This window comes from Macaca mulatta, chromosome 3, assembly GCF_049350105.2.
Source record: "Macaca mulatta isolate MMU2019108-1 chromosome 3, T2T-MMU8v2.0, whole genome shotgun sequence".
Taxonomy (NCBI): Eukaryota; Metazoa; Chordata; class Mammalia; order Primates; family Cercopithecidae; genus Macaca; species Macaca mulatta.
In genome coordinates, this window is record NC_133408.1 from 44,595,349 (window position 1) to 44,614,315 (window position 18,967).

At 48.5% G+C, this 18,967-nt stretch overlaps 2 protein-coding genes and 2 long non-coding RNA genes across 7 annotated transcripts in view; 2 read left to right on the top strand and 2 right to left on the bottom strand.

The window, feature by feature from the left end:
• Positions 1-8,530, top strand: part of DAGLB (diacylglycerol lipase beta) — a 42,122-nt gene extending 33,592 nt beyond the window's left edge. For both annotated transcript variants that reach the window (XM_015133252.3, XM_015133253.3), the window contains 4 exons: positions 4,655-4,723; positions 4,806-4,878; positions 7,333-7,580; positions 7,670-8,530. In XM_015133252.3, coding sequence (XP_014988738.3) covers positions 4,655-4,723; positions 4,806-4,878; positions 7,333-7,580; positions 7,670-7,868 — 589 coding nt within the window. In that variant the 3' untranslated portion in view covers positions 7,869-8,530. The remainder of the gene's footprint in view (positions 1-4,654; positions 4,724-4,805; positions 4,879-7,332; positions 7,581-7,669) is intronic.
• LOC144339702 (uncharacterized) lies at positions 398-13,621 on the bottom strand. Of its 2 annotated transcripts, XR_013415019.1 has the most exons (4): positions 13,412-13,621; positions 12,700-12,817; positions 11,995-12,095; positions 398-611 (listed from the first exon to the last, which is right to left on the bottom strand). It is a non-coding gene; the product is annotated as an uncharacterized LOC144339702 (long non-coding RNA). The 2 variants fall into 2 exon arrangements; XR_013415020.1 differs by lacking the exon at positions 12,700-12,817 and having other exon boundaries at positions 11,995-12,099; positions 13,412-13,539.
• LOC144339701 (uncharacterized) lies at positions 1,312-2,015 on the top strand. The gene is made up of 2 exons (XR_013415018.1): positions 1,312-1,456; positions 1,796-2,015. It is a non-coding gene; the product is annotated as an uncharacterized LOC144339701 (long non-coding RNA).
• A 121-nt stretch (positions 13,622-13,742) lies between the features above and the next one.
• The window catches only part of RAC1 (Rac family small GTPase 1), a 30,776-nt gene continuing 25,551 nt past the window's right edge, over positions 13,743-18,967 (bottom strand). Inside the window, exons 4-7 of one of the 2 annotated variants that reach the window (XM_015133268.3) lie at positions 18,692-18,748; positions 17,210-17,272; positions 15,654-15,813; positions 13,743-15,363 (exon numbers count right to left, since the gene is read on the bottom strand). In XM_015133268.3, the coding sequence (XP_014988754.1) occupies positions 15,233-15,363; positions 15,654-15,813; positions 17,210-17,272; positions 18,692-18,748 (411 nt within the window). In that variant the 3' untranslated portion in view covers positions 13,743-15,232. The remainder of the gene's footprint in view (positions 15,364-15,653; positions 15,814-17,209; positions 17,273-18,691; positions 18,749-18,967) is intronic. The other variant, XM_015133269.3, reaches the window with a different exon arrangement.

The following is an 18,967-nucleotide window of genomic DNA, read 5'->3' on the forward strand; positions in this document are numbered from 1 at the left end:
TTGTTTTGTTTTGTTTTTTGAGACGGAGTCTCGCTGTCTCCCAGGCTGGAGTCAGTGGCACGAGCCTGGCTCACTGCAAGCTCCACCTCCTGAGTTCAAGTGAGTCTCCTGCCTCAGCCTTCTGAGTAGCTGGGATTACACTTGCGTGCCACGACACCCAGCTAATTTCTGTATTTTCAGTAGTGGCAGGGTTTCGCCATGTTGGCCAGGCTGGTCTCGAACTCCTGACCTCAAGTGATCCGCGTGCCTCGGCCTCCCAAAGTGCAGGGATTACAGGCATAAGCCACCGCACCCAGCTGTTTGTTTTGAAGCACTGTTTCACAGAAGGTCTGTGTAGCCTTTCTTAGACCTGTCTGACCATACCTTTAATTTCCTAAAGGATTTCATTCTGAGAGTCTTTTTTCAAACAGACTTTATTTTTTAGAGCAGTTTTAGGTTGACAGCAAAACTGAGCAGAAGGTTGTAGGGACTTCTCCTACCCTCCCTCCCCATAAGCATGCACAGCCTCCCCCATTCTCACAGCCCTGGCAGAGGGTGGCTGCTGACATCCATGCGCCTGGTGGGTCGTCCAGAGCCCAGTGTGCTGAGCGGTCCTTCTCGGGGGGCATATGCTGTGGGCAGTGACACATGCACAGTGGACATGTTTAAAGACATTTTTATGAGTTTGAAAAGTACTCTATTTTATTTATTTTTTTGAGACGGAGTCTCCAGGCTGGAGTGCAGTGGCCAGATCTCAGCTCACCGCAAGCTCCGCCTCCCAGGTTTACGCCATTCTCCTGCCTCAGCCTCCCGAGTAGGTGGGACTACAGGCACCCGTCACCTCACCCGGCTAGTTTTTTGTATTTTTTTAGTAGAGACGGGGTTTCACCATGTTAGCCAGGATGGTCTTGATCTCCTGACCTCGTGATCCGCCCGTCTCAGCCTCCCAAAGTGCTGGGATTACAGGCTTGAGCCATCGCGCCCGGCCTTTTATTTTTATTTTTTGAGATGGAGTCTTGCTCTGTCGCCCAGGCTGGAGTGCAGTGGTGCGATCTCGGCTCACTGCAACCTCCGCCTCCCAGGTTCACGTCATTCTCCTGCCTCAGCCTCCGCCTGAGTAGCTGGGACTACAGGCGCCCACCACCATGCCCGGCTAATTTTTTATATTTTTTAGTAGAGACGGGGTTTCACTGTGTTAGCCAGGATGGTCTCGATCTCCTGACCTCGTGATCCGCCCACCTTGGCCTCCCAAAGTGGTGGGATTACAGGTGTGAGCCACCGCGCCCAGCTGAAAAGTACATTTTTTTGCTGATTCAGCATACTGACCGTTCTGTGTAACCTTTTGCCGTGATTATAAAGGAATATTATACCACTTTATTTAATTGAAATGAAATAAAGGGCCAGGCATGGTGGCTCATGCCTGTAATCCCAGCCCTTTGGAATGATTAAAAAGTAAGTACGTAAAGAACAAAAAGAGGCCGGGCGCGGTGGCTCAAGCCTGTAATCCCAGCACTTTGGGAGGCCGAGACGGGCGGATCACGAGGTCAGGAGATCGAGACCATCCTGGCTAACACGGTGAAACCCCGTCTCTACTAAAAATACAAAAAACTAGCCGGGCGAGGTGGCGGGCGCCTGTAGTCCCAGCTACTCCGGAGGCTGAGGCAGGAGAATGGCGTAAACCCGGGAGGCGGAGCTTGCAGTGAGCTGAGATCTGGCCACTGCACTCCAGCCCGGGCTACAGAGCAAGACTCCGTCTCAAAAAAAAAAAAAAAAAAAAAAAAAAAAAAAAAAAAAAAAAAAAAAAGAACAAAAAGAGCTTTTCTTTGCGTATTTGGTTTCTTTGACGTATAGTTCACACAGGAAAAAATGGGAGAATATATAAATGCTTAAATCTTCCCCTCGATATAGCAGTGTTCAGAGTAATGAATTGTTACCTAGCAGTCTGCAGAGGCAGACATTAATTTTTTTAAAACTTAAACTTCAGTCGTCTGTTTTCTTGCTGTCTTTTTTTTTTTTATTGACACAGGATCTTGCTCTGTCTCCCAGGCTGGAGTGCAGTGGCACAGTCATGGCTCACTGTAGCCTCTGCCTCCTTGCTTAGGTGATCTTCGGGCCTCAGCCTCCCAAGTAGCTGGGACCACAGGCGTACACCACCACGTCCAGCTAATTTTTGTAAGGAACAGGGTCTTGCTATGTTGCCCAGGCTGGCCTTGAACTCCTGGGCTCAAGTGATCCTCCTGCCTCAGCTACAAAGTGCTGGGATTAAAGGTATTGAGCCACTGTGCCTGGCCTCATTTTCTTGCTTTCTGGTACAACAAAGTATTCTCAAGTTTTGGGCTTGAAATGAGCAATTTTTTTTTTTTCACCGTTGTCCATATCTGGAAGCAACCATTTCTCCAAGGAATATTGGTTCCTTTTAGTGGGAAATGGTATTTCTGAACTGAAATCTGGGCACTGGTGGTTCTCATTACCACAGAGCTGGTCATAATTCCCAGGGCTTTTCATTGGAAAGAGGTAGGAAAGGCTTTTGTTACACCAAAGAGAAAATATAATCATAGTGTGTAGTGATACTTCAAGATCAGGAGGCTGGGCATGGTGGCTCACACCTGTAATCCCATCACTTTGGGAGGCTGAGGCAGGAGGATCACCTGAGCCCAGGAGATCGAGACTAGCCTGGGCAACATAGAAAGACCCCGTTCCTTACAAAAATGGGCTGGACGTGGTGACACGTGCCTGTGGTCCCAGCTATTCGGGAGGCTGAGGCAGTAGGATTGCCTGAACCCAGGACAAAGAGGTTGCAGTGAGCCGAGATCGCACCACTGTACTCCAGCCGGGGTTACAGAGCAAGATTCTGTCTCAAAAAAAAAAAAAAATTAAGATCAGGGTTTTTACCTGTACCAAATGGTTGTACGTTGTTTTCACTGAAACTGTGTCTTTTTTTCTTCTTATCTGAAAAATTTGGTTTCTGTCAACAGTAACCCATTTATTACATGTCCCTCACAATATATGTATATGTAGAGATACACAGATCGCCCTTTCCAAATAGTAATACCAGCATGACATCTAACAGTAGGATGATGGGGCTTTGCCATGTCTGTGCAGTTTGCTTTTTTTTTTTTTTTTTTTTTTTTTTTTGAGGCGGAGTCTCGCTGTGTCACCCAGGCTGGAGTGCAGTGGCCGGATCTCAGCTCACAGCAAGCTCCGCCTCCCGGGTTCTCGCCATTCTCCTGCCTTAGCCTCCCGAGTAGCTGGGACTACAGGCGCCCGCTGCCTCGCCTCTAGTTTTTTGTATTTTTTTAGTAGAGACGGGGTTTCACCGTGTTAGCCAGGATGGTCTCGATCTCCTGACCTCGTGATCCGCCCGTCTCGGCCTCCCAAAGTGCTGGGATTATAGGCTTGAGCCACCGCGCCCAGTTTGCTTTCTTGCAAAGATGTATTCCTGGTAGAGATGTACAGCCAGGTTACTGTGGTTTTTTAAGTCACTTGAAATAATTCTTCTGTTTGGTTAATACACTATTAGGTTCATTTGTTTCATTTAGCTTGTTATTTTAGGGATTGCTTCTTGTTATTTTGTGTCATTTTGTTTTCTAATGATGTAAAATAAAACATTAACAGGTTCCAAAGACAACTCAACAAAGCAGGGTGCATTCAGAGAAATCTCATTTCCATCCTTGTTCCCTCAAAAATGTCCTTTCTGGCCAGGTGCAGTGGCTTACACCTGTAATCCCAGCACTTTGGGAGGCCAAGGCAGGCGGATCACAAGGTCAGGAGATCGAGACCATCTTGGCTAACGTGGTGAAACCTCGTCTCTACTAAAAATACAAAAACTTAACTGGGCGTGTTGGCGGGCGCCTGTAGTCCCAGCTACTTGGGAGGCTGAGACAAGAAAACAGCATGAACCCGGGAGGCGGAGGTTGCAGTGAGCCGAGATCGCACCACTGATTCCAGCCTGGGGGAAAGGCAGACAGAGAGCAAGGCTCCTCAAAAAAAAAAAAAAAAAAAAAAAAAAAAAAAGTCCTGTCACCCCAGTGGTTGAAGTGTGTGGTGATTTTCACTGGCGTTTCCGTTATGTCCATGGCTGGAAGGAAGCGTGTCTGTGTTCCTCTCCTGTTGGTGAAAGGCTGCACTTTCTCCCTGCTCTTCTGCCTCTGGTGGTGGCTGTTCACTTTCACCACATGTCCTGAGATGACCCCGCAGCGGCACACACAGCCTCCTTCTTCTCCCAGCTGTGCGGGACGCACTATTGTGTGACTCATTGTGAGCTGAAGGCAGCTCTGGGGATGGGTATCTGGAGGCTCCCAGCCTCTGCCGGTGCAGGTTCTGCCGCAGTCAATCGCCTGTTGCCTCTGCCCTTCATTTTTGCCAGTGCATCTTTGATGCAGTCTTCCAAGTGTGGTTTCTGGGTCAAAGGACAGATCCATGTGCCTGGTCCACCTTGGTGTCCCGTTTGCAGTTTTAGCCGTGGGGCATCTCTGTCGGACGTATATTGTGGCTTTAGTAGGATCTGGCCAGTCAGTCGCCGTAACTGAAGTTTCCCCTCCCCTCCCTTTAGAGAAGAGAGAACAGAGCTGAGGTCTGGGAAACTAACCCCTCAGTGTCACTGATTTCTTTCGTGGAAGCCCTTGTGGGCAGTGTCGTAGTAAAGCTAACGTCCTCTCCCTGTTTGGAATTTCAGCAAAGCTCTGCATGAATATTCTCAGAGCTTCATTGTGTCGCTTGTCCTGGGGAAGGATGTGATTCCCAGGTAAGCCTGCCTGGTGCTGTGCCCGGGGCTGGGGGGTAGGGAGTGCTGGGTCCCAGCCTCAGTGTGCCTCTTTGCTAAACAGGCTCAGTGTGACCAACTTGGAAGATCTGAAGAGAAGAATCTTGCGGGTGGTTGCGCACTGCAATAAACCCAAGGTAAGCGGGTGCCTTGTTGAGAGGGTCTACAGGACACAGGGCCTGTCCCTAAGATCCTGTGGAGAGCCGGGAGGAATTGCACCCTCAGTGCAGGACACTCTATGCTGTTTCTAGAAGCTCTCCTTCCACCCTCTGGTCAGATTCTGGTCTAGGACTCTGTGATATTTAAGAAAGCAAATGGGCCGGGCACGGTGGCTCACACCTGTAATCCCAGCACTTTGGGAGGCCGAGACGGGCAGATCACGAGGTCAGGAGATCGAGACCATCCTGGCTAACACGGTGAAACCCCGTCTCTACTAAAAATACAAAAACTTAGCTGGGCGTGATGGCGAGCGCCTGTAATCCCAGCTACTGGGAGGTTGAGGCAGGAGAATGGCGTGAACCCAGGAGGCGGAGCTTGCAGTGAGCCCAGATCGCACCACTGCACTCCTCTGGGCAACAGGGTGAGACTCTGTCTCAAAAAAAAAAAAAAGAAAGCAAATGGCTACGGCAAGTGCGGGAAATGTCACAGGGAGGAAATAGGATCTGGGCTGGGCCCACTGGCGCATGCCTGGAATCCCACCACCTCAGGAGGCCGAGGCAGGAGAATCCCTTGAGGCCAACCTGGGCAACACAACAAGACCCTGTCTCTATTCTAGAAAAAAAAAGAAAAAGAAAATACTCTGGAGGAACTATCCATTTGATTTTGCTTTCTAACAAACTTCTTAGTCCTGTCTTGTGACTAACAGTATGTTAATGCCTTTTGGCTTTTTGTCTGAAAGCTTAGGAAGCGAGGCTGCCAAATAGAGCTTAAGAGGCACAGGCACATTTATCTATACTGTGGATATCATGCAGTTATTAAAATGGTGATATGTGTCCATGTCAGGGGTTTTTTAACATAGTGGTAGAAATTTATGTCTGCTGGCCAGGTGCAGTGGCTCACACCTGTAATATCAGCACAGGTTAAGGCGGGCGGATCCTGAGTCAGGAGTTTGAGACTAGCCTGGCCGACATGGCAAAACCATATCTCTACTAAAAATACAAAAATGAGCTATGGGTGGTGGTGGGTGCCTGTAATCCCAGCTACTTGGGAGGCTGAGGCAGAAGAGTCGCTTGAACCTGGGAGGCAGAGGTTGCATGAGCCGAGATTGCACCACTGCACTCCAGCCTGTGGGATACAATGAGGCTCTCTCTCCAAAAAAAAAAAAAAAAAAAGAAAAGAAACTTAGGTCTGCCGATAGAGATAGATATCCATTGAAAAGTAAAAAAAAAAAAAAAAAAAAAAAAAATTAAAAATTATTAAGAGAGAAGACTTATGGCAGAGGGTGGGGACAAGGAGATAGAGATATATGAATTTTGACAAAAATTTGAAAAGACATATGCCACGTGTGGTTTTGTTTAGTGTGGGTAGAGATGATTTTTATTTGTTAAACCCCTTTGTTTTCTGACCTTTCTTATGGTTTTGTTCCTTTCTTATGGTGTGTTCAGAAAGAAGAAACACAAATTTTTCTCCTTATCAATTACCTCCCCCAGTTTTTTCTTTTTTGAGACAGGGTCTCGCTCTCTCATCCAGGCTGGAGTGCAGCGGCGCCATCTTGGCTCACTGCAGCCTCCCAAGTTCAAGTGATCCTCCCACCTCAGCCTCCTGAGTAGTTGGGACTACAAGCACTCGCCACCACACCTGGCTAATTTTTGTATTTTTTGTAGAGACAGGGTCTCACCATGTTGCCCAGGCTGGTCTCAAACTTCTGGGCTGAAGCAATCCACTTGCCTTGCCTCCCAAAGTGCTGGGATTACAGGTGTGAGCCACTGCTGTGCCCATCCTAAAATTTTTTTTAGAAATTAGTATCTAGGCCGGGCCCGGTGGCTCACGCCTATAATCCCAGCACTTTGGGAGGCCGAGGCGGGCAGATCACCTGAGGTCGGGAGTTCCAGACCAGCCTGACCAAAATGGAGAAACCCCGTCTCTACTAAAATTACAAAAAATTAGCCGGGCATGGTGGCAGGAGCCTATAATGCCAGCTACTCGGGAGGCTGAGGTAGGAGAATCGCTTGAACCCGGGAGGCAGAGATTGTGGTGCCAAGATCGCGCCATTGCACTCCAGCCCGTAGAAATTAGTATCTAATGCCTTTCAGAGAAGGGTAAAACTGATTTGCAGAATTGCCTGAAAATAATTAAGGGAAATGGCCCTCACAGGCTGTATGGCTTGGTTTTTAAATATAACTCCGCGTGCGATGGTTTTACTGCCCAGGAGAGAGCCTACACTCATGGTCTGTGACTGGGCACCGACGCCGGTCCTGAGCCGAGGCGGCTGCCACCCAGCACAGCTTGCCATGCGTCTTTGGTGGAGTCTTCCAAGCGCGGTTTCTGGCTCAATGGGCAGATCCATGTGTCTGGTCCGCCTTGGTGTTTCGGGAGGTCTCGGGTGACAGAGGGTGAGTGACAGCATTCTACTGCTTGGGTCTCGCCCTCAGTACAAGATCTTGCTGCACGGTTTGTGGTATGAACTGTTCGGAGGGAACCCCAACTTTCCCACGGAGCTGGACGGGGGCGACCAGGAAGTCCTGACACAGCCTCTTCTGGGGGAGCAGAGCCTACTGACGCGCTGGTCTCCGGCCTACAGCTTCTCCAGCGACTCCCCACTGGACTCTTCTCCCAAGTACCCGCCGCTCTACCCTCCCGGCAGGATCATCCACCTGCAGGAGGAGGGCGCCTCGGGGCGGTGAGTGCGGCGTGGTGGGCAGGCAGGAGGAGCGCGGGGGTCAGCCCTGGGGCCGCTTGGCGGCTGATGTCCCTCCTTTTCTGCTTCAGGTTTGGCTGCTGCTCTGCTGCTCAGTATAGCGCCAAGTGGTCACACGAAGCGGAATTCAGCAAAATACTCATAGGTCCGAAGATGCTCACAGACCACATGCCAGACATCCTGATGCGGGCCTTGGACAGCCTGGTCTCCGACAGGGCGGCCTGCGTCTCCTGTCCGGCACAAGGGGTCTCCGGGGTGGACGTGGCCTGACCAGGGCTACGGGAAACTGTCCCAGGAATGATGGACTCATGCTTTTGTCCTTAAACTGACCTACCATCCGAGGAATTCCCATGATGCCAAAACAGCGGACGTCCGTCAACGGGAATCGGATGGGAACAGAGTTCCATGGTCTCAATGACAGAACGGTTTATGGGAAGTCATTGTGGCCATTGTAGCAGAAGCAGCGAGCACGCTCAGGTGATGGGACTCCTGAGACCCAGCGACTGCGGAGACAGCCTCGGGAAGCCCGGGCCCACGGATGGATCCCTTGGCTGTCTAAGGACTGCTCCAGACGTGCTGGAATCCAGGGCCCGCCCGGAAGACCGTGAACAGATCCGTAGGCTCCCACCCTCAAGCCAGCCCTTTTCATCCAACTCGGTTTACAGGCGTGGTTTGTTTTTCAAACTGGGCTTCCTGGCTGTGCAAATGGAACTGTTGTGAGGGTGCGGCCTGGGGTTTTCTCCAAGGGCAGCCCTAGGCTCTGGCTGGGGAGGAAAATGAAACACAGTTGGGGAAGTGAGTGGAGCCCCTGGCCACGCCGTTGTTTCATTGTGTCCGCATCCAGAGTTGCTGATTGAATTCTTGCTACTCTTCTGGCTCTGGGGTCGGCCAGTGGATTCAGGAGTTAAAACAATAAAGCACGCGTCACGGTAGTGCCTGTGTGTACAGTCGCGTGCTCTCTTACTGGGGATTTCCAGGTAGCGCTAATACACTGGGTGGTTGTAGAGCAATGATGTTTCCAGGTGCTTTTTAAACCTCAGGGTTCTGGCTTCAGATGGAAGACTGCACGAGCACTGACTTCACCCCTCCCACTGGAAGCCCAACAGAATGACAGGAGGGAGATTTCTCCAAAAAGCACAGACCCACAGGATGGGAGAAGACACTCCAACAGTCAGATGACGCGCAGTACAGAAGCTTAGGCAGGAAGGAAAGACATGAACGGACCCCAGCTTACAAGACCCTGGGCAGCTGTGAAGTGGGGTTGAGGCAGACAAGACCAGCTAAGGAGCAGGTTTGCTCGAAAGCGGGAAGAAACCTGGCCCGTCGTTTGCTCTGAGGTGGAAGGCGGGAACTGGACACAAGCACAGTTGAGGGAAGGAGACTCTGCCCTCCTGACTCCCCAAGTCTTGAAGAAGATTCTCCCAGGAAATCTGACCTCAGAAGACACCTCCGTGGGGCCTGTGCTGTCACAGCCATGCCACCCTAGAGCTTTGTAAAGCCTGCAAAGGGTCCTTTCAAAACTTCAGGCCAGGCACAGTGGCGCACGCCTGTAATCCCAGCACTGTGGGGAGGACACAGTGGGCGGATCACCTGAGGTCAGGAGTTCGAGACCAGCCTGGTCAACATGGTGAAACCCTGTCTCTGCTACAAATACAAAAATTAGCCAGGAGTGGTGGTGTGCACCTATAGCCCCAGCTATTCAGGAGACTGAGGCAGGAGAATCACTTAAACCTGGGAGGCGGAGGTTGCAGTGAGCTGAGATCATGGCACTGCACTCCAGCCTGGGCAACAGAGCAAGACTCCACCTCTAAAAAATAAGTAAATAAATAGCCAGGCGTGGTGGCAGGTACCTGTAATCCCAGCTACTCAGGAGGTGAGGCAGGAGAATTGCTTGCCCCAGGAGGCGGAGGCTGCAGTGAGCCGAGATTGTGCCACTGCATTCCGGCTTGGGTGACAGAGCAAGACTGTCTCAAAAAAAAAGAAAAGCTATAGCAGCGTCCAACTGCTACAAGCTTGTTTCTAAACCCAATTCCTGCACTCACCTAGTGTCAGAAAGGTACAAGATGGACTTGCTACATGGTGTGACCTCCTAGGGAACTGTTTCCAACTTCAGCCTTTTAAGCATAAGCCAAGGACTCCTGACACTAGAACAAGAGACCAAAAGAAACAGATGATGTGGGCAGAAGCTCCTGATGACCCATGCCATGGCTTGGGACTCAGAGAAAGCGCTGTGACTCAGAACTGACCCTGGAGGCTCACAGTGGAGAGAGCAGAAAAGAGCTCCTGAAGATGAAAAGCATCAGAGACAAAATCAAAACCTCAAAGATGATGATAAACCGGGAAAAGAAAAAGGTTACGAGGCCACTCCAGGTCTGACATCTGAGTTTGAAAGTCATGAATTTCCAAGATAGAAAGAGGCCACCAAGTGCACAGCACGGTGGATAAAATAAACCCTAGAATGTGGAAGAGAAAAGGACAATCTCACAAGATCTAAGAAAAAATACATCCCAACAGAAATGGCTAAGAACGATCATGGAAGAACTGCCTTCAAAAGTCTGAAGGGCCCAGGCACAGTGGCTCAGGCCTGTAATCATTCCATTTTGGGAGGCCAAAGTGGGAGGATTCCTTGAGCTCAAGACAAGTGTGGGCAACACAGCAAGACCCTGTCTCTACAGGGGGAAAAAAAAAAAATTGAGATGGAGTCTCACTTTGTCACCCAGGCTGGAGTGCGGTGGCACAATCTCGGCTCACTGCAACTTTGTCTCCCAGGTTCAAGCAATTCTTCTGCCTCAGGCTCCCAAGTAGCTGGGATTACAGGCGTGTACCACCACACCTGGCTGATTTTTGTATTTTTAGTAGAGACAGGGTCTCACCATGTTGGCCAGGCTGCTCTCGAACCCCTGACCTCAAATGATCTGCCCACCTTGGCCTCCCAAAGTGCTGGGATTACAGGCGTGAGCCACTGCGCCCAGCCAAGAATAAATTTTTTTTTTTTTTTTTTTGAGACGGAGTCTTGCTCTGTCGCCCAGGCTGGAGTGCAGTGGCCGGATCTCAGCTCACTGCAAGCTCCGCCTCCCGGGTTCACGCCATTCTCCTGCCTCAGCCTCCCGAGTAGCTGGGACTACAAGCGCCTGCCACCTCACCGGGCTAGTTTTTTTTTTTTTTTTTTTGTATTTTTTAGTAGAGAAGGGGTTTCACCGTGTTAGCCAGGATGGTCTCGATCTCCGAACCTTGTGATCCGCCCATCTCGGCCTCCCAAAGTGCTGGGATTATAGGCTTGAGCCACCGCGCCCGGCCAAGAATAAACTTTTTTAACTAAAGGGAGGCTGGGTGCAGTGGCCAAAGCCTGTAGTCCCAGCTACTTGAGAGCCTGCAGTGGGAGGATCACTTGAGCCCAGGAGGAGTTTGAGTCTAAGCCTGGTCAACATAGCAAGAGCCTGTCTCAAAAGAAAAAATCTCCAACCTGAGCAACATAGTCAGATCCCATCTCTACAAAACAAAATTAGCTGGGCATGGTGGTGCACACCTGTAGTCCCTGCTACTTGGGACGCTGAGGAGGCCTGCTTGAGCCCAGGTCATCGAGGCCACAGTAAGCTGAGATGATGCTCCTGCACTCCAGCCTGGGTAACAAAGTAAGACCCTGTCTCAATATAACTTAAAAGGGATGTTAACACCAACCTAGAATTTTAGGCCCAGCCAGAGGTACTGTAAAACAGTTGTCAACATGCAGGGGCTCAAAAATAAGAGTGATGCCTTACTTAACAACAGGTAAATATTCTGAGAAACACATGGGTGATTTCATTGTTAACATCAGCCTACTACAGACCTAGGTCGAAGGTGGGGCCTGTTCACTGCTCGCAGGCTACTCGCCTGCACAGCCCGTTACTATACTGAATGCAGTTGGCAGTTTTAACAGTGGTATTTGCGTATCTGTACACAGAAAAGTTACAGTAAAAATAAGGTAGTCTCACACACTATCATATATGCAATACACTGTTGACTACAATGTCATTACATGATGCATGACTGTGTGTACTTCCAGCACACACTCAAGGAGCTCTTGGAGAAACCATTCAGGATGAAGTAAATCAAAAAAAGAGAATCTAGGTGCAGGAAATGAAGACCAGCACCTAAGAGAGGTGCAGGTCAGATGACTTCAGGAAAATGGATATTGGCAAAATAACAACACATCTGAACATCTTGAGAAGTTTAGGCAACAGATGAAAAGTTCACAGCTGAGGCTGGGCACAGTGGCTCATACCTGTAATCCTAGCACTTTGGGAGGCTGAGGTGGAATGGTGGCTTCAGGCCAGGAGTTCAGGACCAGCCTAGGTAACATAGGGAAACCCCAATCTACTAAAAATTTTAAAAATTAGCTGGGCATGGTTGCACACACCTGTGGTCCCAGCTACTCAGGAGGCTAGGGCAGGAGGATCACTTGAGCCCAGGAGCTGTGATGGCACCACTGCACTCCAACCTGGGTGACAGAGCAAGACCCTGCCTCAAAAAAAAAAAAAAAAAAAGTAGTTCACAATTGAATTCAGTACATAGGAAAGTAAGCAAAGTACTAATTATCCCAAAGAAAACCAGAAGTTGTGCAGGAAACGCAGTTTTGTTGCTACATGGCATGGCCGGTGAGTAGTTTATGTAGTAGTGACTGTGCAGGCACTAAACTGAGTCCACCAAAACCATCATATGGAGGGGATGAGAAAGGTTTTGGGTGGAGAGGGTTGCAACCGGGAAAGCAAGCCTCACATCTTCCATGGTGGGAATGTCGATGAGAATGGTTGAACTCAGAAGTTTCACTGGCACAAAAAGCCTAATTTAGACACGGCAGGTAAAATACCAAAAATCAGGTAAGCAAACCAAGTATTCCTTTTGGAGAGGGTATGAAGGGGGAAGACTGTTTTTCTTTAAAAACCACTAAAACTTTTAAAAACTGCATTATTGCCAGGTATGGTAGCTCACACCTGGAGTCCCACCACTTTGGGAGGTCCAGGCTGGCGGATTGCTTGAGTTCAGGAGTTCAAGACCAGCCTGGCCAACATGGCAAAACCCTACAAAAAATACAAAAAAATTAGCTGGGTGTGGTGGCGCGCACCTGTGGTCCCAGCTACTCCAGAGGCTGAAGTGGGAGGATGGCTTGAGCGCAGGAGGCATAGGTTGCAGCAGGCCAAGATCACGCCACTGCACTCCAGTCTGTGAGACAGAGCCAGACCCTGTCTCAAAAAACAAAAACTGCATTATTTAATCTGTTTAAAAAAAAAAAAAAAAACTCGGCTGGGGGTGGTGCCTCAGGCCTGTAATCCCAGCACTCTGGGAGGCCAAAGTGGACAAGCCTGGCCACGGTGAAACCCCGTCTCTTCTAAAAAAAATACAAAAAATTAGCTGGGTGTGGTGGCACATGCCTGTAATCCCAGCTACTCAGGAGGCTGAGGCAGGAGAATCGCTTGAACCTGAGAGGCAGAAGTTGCAGTGAGCCGAGATCGCACCATTGCACTCTAGCCTGGGCAACAAGAGCGAAGCTCCATCTCAAAAACACAAAACAAAACAAACAAATCTTCAAAGCAATAAAAAGGAATTTTAAGAAAACGAATTCTAACATGAACCTTCATATAGTACAAGTTCAGGCTCTTGTGTGTTTTTTTTTGTTTTTTTTTTGGTGGAGAGCTCTCTCTCTCGTCCAGGCTGGTCTAGAATTCCTGGGCTCAAGCACTCCTCCTGCCTCAACATCCCAAAGCTCTGGGCTTACAGGCGTAAGCCACCCAGCCAGCCTCTGGAAAGGACCTTAAGGGTGTGTGGGGTTCACCAACCTCTACTCTTCCATGGCCAGTCTAGGGTCCCAACGTCTGCATCTTCAGCCCCAAGCTCTGGGCCAGGATGTGCACAGCCCCCGACGCACGTTTCTCCACCAGAGCTTCGCCGCTGTTCGACAGGTCCAAACGTGAACGTCACCTCCACTCCTGCCGTATTGTTTGGGCTCACCCAGTTCTCCCCTGGAGGTGGCACTCCCTCTGTCCCTCCTGTGTGGAGACATGCATTGAAAATGACTGTCTCCAACAACCCGGGACTTTAAAGCGAGGCAAACAAACGCACACCAGGAACTTGTTCATCAAGTCTCAAAAACACCAGTATTACCAGTTGTATGATTCAAGGATTTATTAAGTCATACATGCAAAACATAATGCTAACTGCATTAGCAAAAGATCAATGTAAAAACACTCCACAATTCTGCAACTGTCAATTTAAAAAATCCTGTTGTCGTGGCTGAAAGGTTCCGCGTTGTATTCTTGCCGGTGAGTTAAGTTGTACAGAACATTGTCAGCACTAGCACAGTTTACAGAACCTCACAGACCCAAAGGAACATCATTAGGCAAAGCGACTACAGGAGGCGTGTGTCTGCGTGGGCGAGGTAAAGAGGGTCAGTATTGGTCAAGTGACAGTGTCAGTAATCTGGCAAGACAGTGATGTTAAGAAGGTTCATAGTTTAAGAATTATCTAAAATATTTTAAAAACTATAAAGCTGCAACACATGATTTTTACACCTAGTTACTAGAAAACTAAGGAAAGCACTTATTAGCTTTGAATAAAGTAACATGGAAAGCACTTTTACTCATCTACAAAAAAACCTTCTAATGCATTATCAGAAAGATTTTATAATACAAGGAGGCATATTGCTCAGTAAGAAGGGGTCCTATAAGAAAAGCACTTACTAAGTTAGCGACTAAGGGAACGACCAGTTTAAAGATGAATTAAATGCCCAATTTGGGGAGGGATGGCAGGTGTAAGAGAAAGGAAAAGCTTAAGAACATTTCCTGATAATACCAACCTTTCTTTCATCATCTACTGCATTTGACAGAAATTAACCTTTTAGAGTTTTTACCCGTGACACTTTTGTTCCTTGTACAATGTAGTGTAAATCTCCACTTCGTATTTTGTCAAAATACTGTCTTTGTCCTTTGATCACACACACCCCACCCGGCACACCCACAGCTAAACAGAATTCTTCATTAGAGGAAACACGAGTTCTGTTCAAAATCTCCGCAAGAGCTGGTCAGAAAACTCACTATGAAATCAAAAAGACTGATCCAAAGAGCTGAGCTGTTACACTCACTCCATTACAGTACAATGTTATGTCGTGAACATGGGCCGCTAAATCACTGGTGAGTTCAATGGCAACGCACCATTCGGGAGGCTGTTCTGCTTTACACATCTGAGAACTACTGAGCAAGTGTCTGCATCTCCTAACTGCAGAGGCTACAGTCTTCTCAAAGACGAAGGTCCTTACACAGTTTAGTGCTTGGTGTTCTTAGCACAACAATGCAGTGTAGTTCAGAAGGTATTTTGGCAACTCTTAATCTGAGCAAGAATAGGGTGGGCTTTTGAAAAATAAGGCTTTAAGAAGGTTTGTCATTTTAGGGCTAAATTTTAATAGAATGTGAGTCTGAACTCTTACATTTAGAACAAACAAAAACCTTCAAATTACTGATTGGTTCAAAATGGTTTTATGGAAAAATCAATCTGTAACAAAAAGTTGGCATTGAGTGCGAAGGCTCCACCGTTTTTTTTTTTTTTTTTGAGCAAAGCGTACAAAGGTTCCAAGGGACAGGACCAAGAACGAGGGGCTCAGACGTTTACAACAGCAGGCATTTTCTCTTCCTCTTCTTCACGGGAGGTGGGCAGAGGACTGCTCGGATCGCTTCGTCAAACACTGTCTTGAGGCCTCGCTGTGTGAGCGCCGAGCACTCCAGGTATTTCACAGCACCTACAGGAAAACACAACCACACAGCAGTGTACACTTGAGCCCACTCTCTTCTGATCACAACACCGGCGGGAGGCAGCTCCGGGGGCCTGGGCACTTTCTGCCGGCTCCCAGCCCTGCGTCCACCTTCCAACGCTGACATTAAGACCCAGAAGGCGATGCCAGCTGGTTCCCCAAGAGTACAACCAGGCCCTGAGTGGGAGACACACACCCTCCTTTCCCAGACTGGACTCCAGTCTCTGTCACTACAATAAAAGAGGTACAAGGCAGAGGAAAAACGCAGGATTCCATACCAATCTCCTTAGCCATGGCTAGACCCTGTGGATAGGTGATGGGAGTCAGCTTCTTCTCCTTCAGTTTCTCGATCGTGTCTTTATCATCCCTAAGATCAAGTTTAGTTCCCACTAGGATGATGGGAGTGTTGGGACAGTGGTGCCGCACCTCAGGATACCACTAGATGTGAAGAAGGAACAGAGGTTGTGATGTGCTCCTTTACAGACGCCCTTCACCTAAATCACACCCAGCCGGCGGCACTTGTGCCAGACACCTAACCTCAGGCACAGCCTCCCCACCGAGCCTTCATGTGGTTCCCACCTTCAATCTGAGCCTTGAGCCATAAGAAACATCTCAGGTGTTCCATGAGCAAGCTAGGACTCTGGATCATGGCCGGACAGAACCACGACCAGAGAGAATGGGCTCTACAACCGCAAGGGAAGAGGCGGAAGGGAAGAGAGTTCCTCCCAAAGCAAATAAACCACTTTGTTTTTGGTAAAACAAGTTCTTAGGGTCATCTGAGAAAATTCATCATCTGTTCAGAAACGAGAATAAACTACCTAGCCCAAGGTCTCAGGTCTGCCGCCATTATCCCCACTGAAAATGTCCCTACTGAAGGGCCTGTCTCGTCATTTTCACTAAGAAGTTTGTGAAAGAGACTGGAGTAGAAAGAAATGGTGGTTAGTTTTATTAGACCAATTCTGAGTGCCTCATTATTTTAATGAGGTCCAGGAAACTTCTGAACCAGAACCTGAAGCTTTAAAAATCCACATATTAGGCCAGGCACAGTGGCTCACATCTGAAATCCCAGCACTTTGGGAGTTTGAGGTGGGTGGGTCACTTGAGGCCAGCGGTTTGAGACCAGTCTGGGAAACATGGTGAAACCCCGTCTCTACTAAAAGTACAAAAATTAGCCAGGTGTGGTGGCGGGCGCCTGTAATCCCAGCTACTCAGGAGGCTGAGACAGGAGAATCGCTTGAACCGGGAGGTGGAGGTTGCAGTGAGCCAAGATCGTGCCACTGCACTCCAGCCTGGGTGACAGTGCAAGACTCCATCTCAAAAATAAATAAATAAAAATAAACTGCTGATGGCTCAGGCGCAGTGGCTCACACCCATAATCCCAGCACTTTGGGAGGCTGAAGTGGAAGGATCACTTCAGCCCAGGAGTTTGAGACCAGCCAGGGTGTACAAAACCAGCGCTACAAAAAATTTTTAAAGATTAGCCAGGCACAGCGGCGCACGTTTACTGTCCCAGCAACACAGGAACGGAGGCAGGAGAACTGCAGGAGAACTGTTTGAGCCCAGGAGCTCAAGGCTACAGTGAGCTCCGATGTCACCACCACACTCCAGCCTGGACAACAGGGTGAGACCCCTGTCTCAAAAGAATAAAAAACCCAATCATGTACTTAAGTAGCAAATTCCTATAACCAATTTAAATAACTGAAAATTCCTAGGCTAAGTGATATTTTAAAGTATTTATTTCTTTTTTTTAAAATTTATTTATTATTATACTTTATAAAGTATTTATTTCTGAGAGTGTCATTCTATAACTCATATACTTTAAATCCCCACCTACCTTTGCACGGACATTTTCAAATGATGCAGGACTCACAAGGGAAAAGCAAATTAAGAACACATCCTACAAAAAGGAAACACAGGGAAACATTTAGACAACGACCTTCGAACAAAGCCTGCACTTTGCTTTCTGGATGTTGCTGGGAAGGACTTGTCGGACGCAGAGCGTGTCTACTAGGTACCAGTGGCTTGGTCAGATGCTTCCTGATCCACCCTTTCAGTTTGTCAGAGGGCTCCCAAACCAAACCCAGCATGTCAAGCCACCAGTTACTTATGAAAATGGGGAGCGTGAAGGCAGAATGATGCCAGAAGCTCTTCAAGGATCAGGAGGATCAGACCAGACCCCCCAGGAGGCTTCCTTTCCGCCTATCTATCTAAACAAAAAATCAAGTATGAAGGTATGATTCCAATATTTCTGTAAAATCTGGTTTAGAGTACAAACATTTTTAGATGGTCACTGGTTCCAATTAAACTGCTTCTTCAGGAGCTGCCTGTCACAGCTCCCAGCACCAAGTGGGGGCTCCAATATTTGCTACTTGAGCCCTTCCCTCCGCAAGGAAGGAGGACTTAGTGTGTAAGTGGCACCTTCACAGCTGACGACCACCCTCACGCTGCCCTCGAGTCAGCACAGCCAGGGCCTCAGGAGAACTCGCTCCCGGGGCAGCTGTGGCTGAAGCAGAGGCGCGAAGGGTCGGTGCGGAGGACACAGTGGAGGGTGCTTCGGGGAACACGCCAGACATCTGCATGCTTCCTCCATTCTGTATTTTGTGTCAAACCAAATTCAAATATTTACCTGTATTTAAAAATGCCCAAGAACTTCTAAAATGCTACATTTCTAAAATATTCTCCTAGAAAAAGGCAATTATGCTACTTTATGAAATGCACACAATTCCCAAGCTACACTTTCAACCCTCCAGCTGATGCCTTGTACCTGAAAGGGAAAGAAACATCCCACACAACAGCTTTTTATCACTGGCGTTTGAAGAACGCTGGCGCATGCACAAGCTCGTCCAAGAGTCACCGCGGCACCCAGCACACCATCTCCAGCACGGTGGGGTTAGCTCAGCAGCACCGCACAGCCGCGCCCAGACAGCCCCACCACACGGGACACCGAAGCGGAGAAAGAAGGCCCCGGCAACAAGGTTAGTCCTGCTCCGGCTCGGCTCACAGCCAGGTGGGATTCCAAGAGGAGTCTCCGTATCTGCATCTCCAACCAGCCAGGAGAGGGGCCCTCTCACTCTCCCCCCTCCTTTCACTCCGGAGGGGAAGATGGCAGTTCACAAACTGCTTTAATTCAAGCCGGTGGGTAAACTATCACACTCTAATCAAGTTTATTTCATCAAGCAAAACCCCAACCTTGAGTGAATTAAATATAAAACACTCAAGGAGCTTGAGGCTTAATAAAAAAAATTCCTAAGAAAACGAAGTGAAATGAGAGAACAGAGAAAGCTTGAAACTGAAGTGGACTGAAAGTTTTACATACGGCAATCGGCTTGTCTTTGCCCCGGGAGGTTATATCCTTACCGTACGTTTCTCCAACCTAGTAATGCATGAGAACTTGGTTTGAGTTTAGTACAGACTGAGGAAAATAAAAATCAACATAACCTCTTATCGATTCTTTATTAGAATTTTGTCTTAACCCTCCAGAGGAATCCAAAAGCATATAATAATCTAACATCTTCGATGACAAATGCCACTGAAACACTCCACACTACCTGGTCAAAAGCGGGCGTAAGAAGTTCAACAATGGTGCACAGAG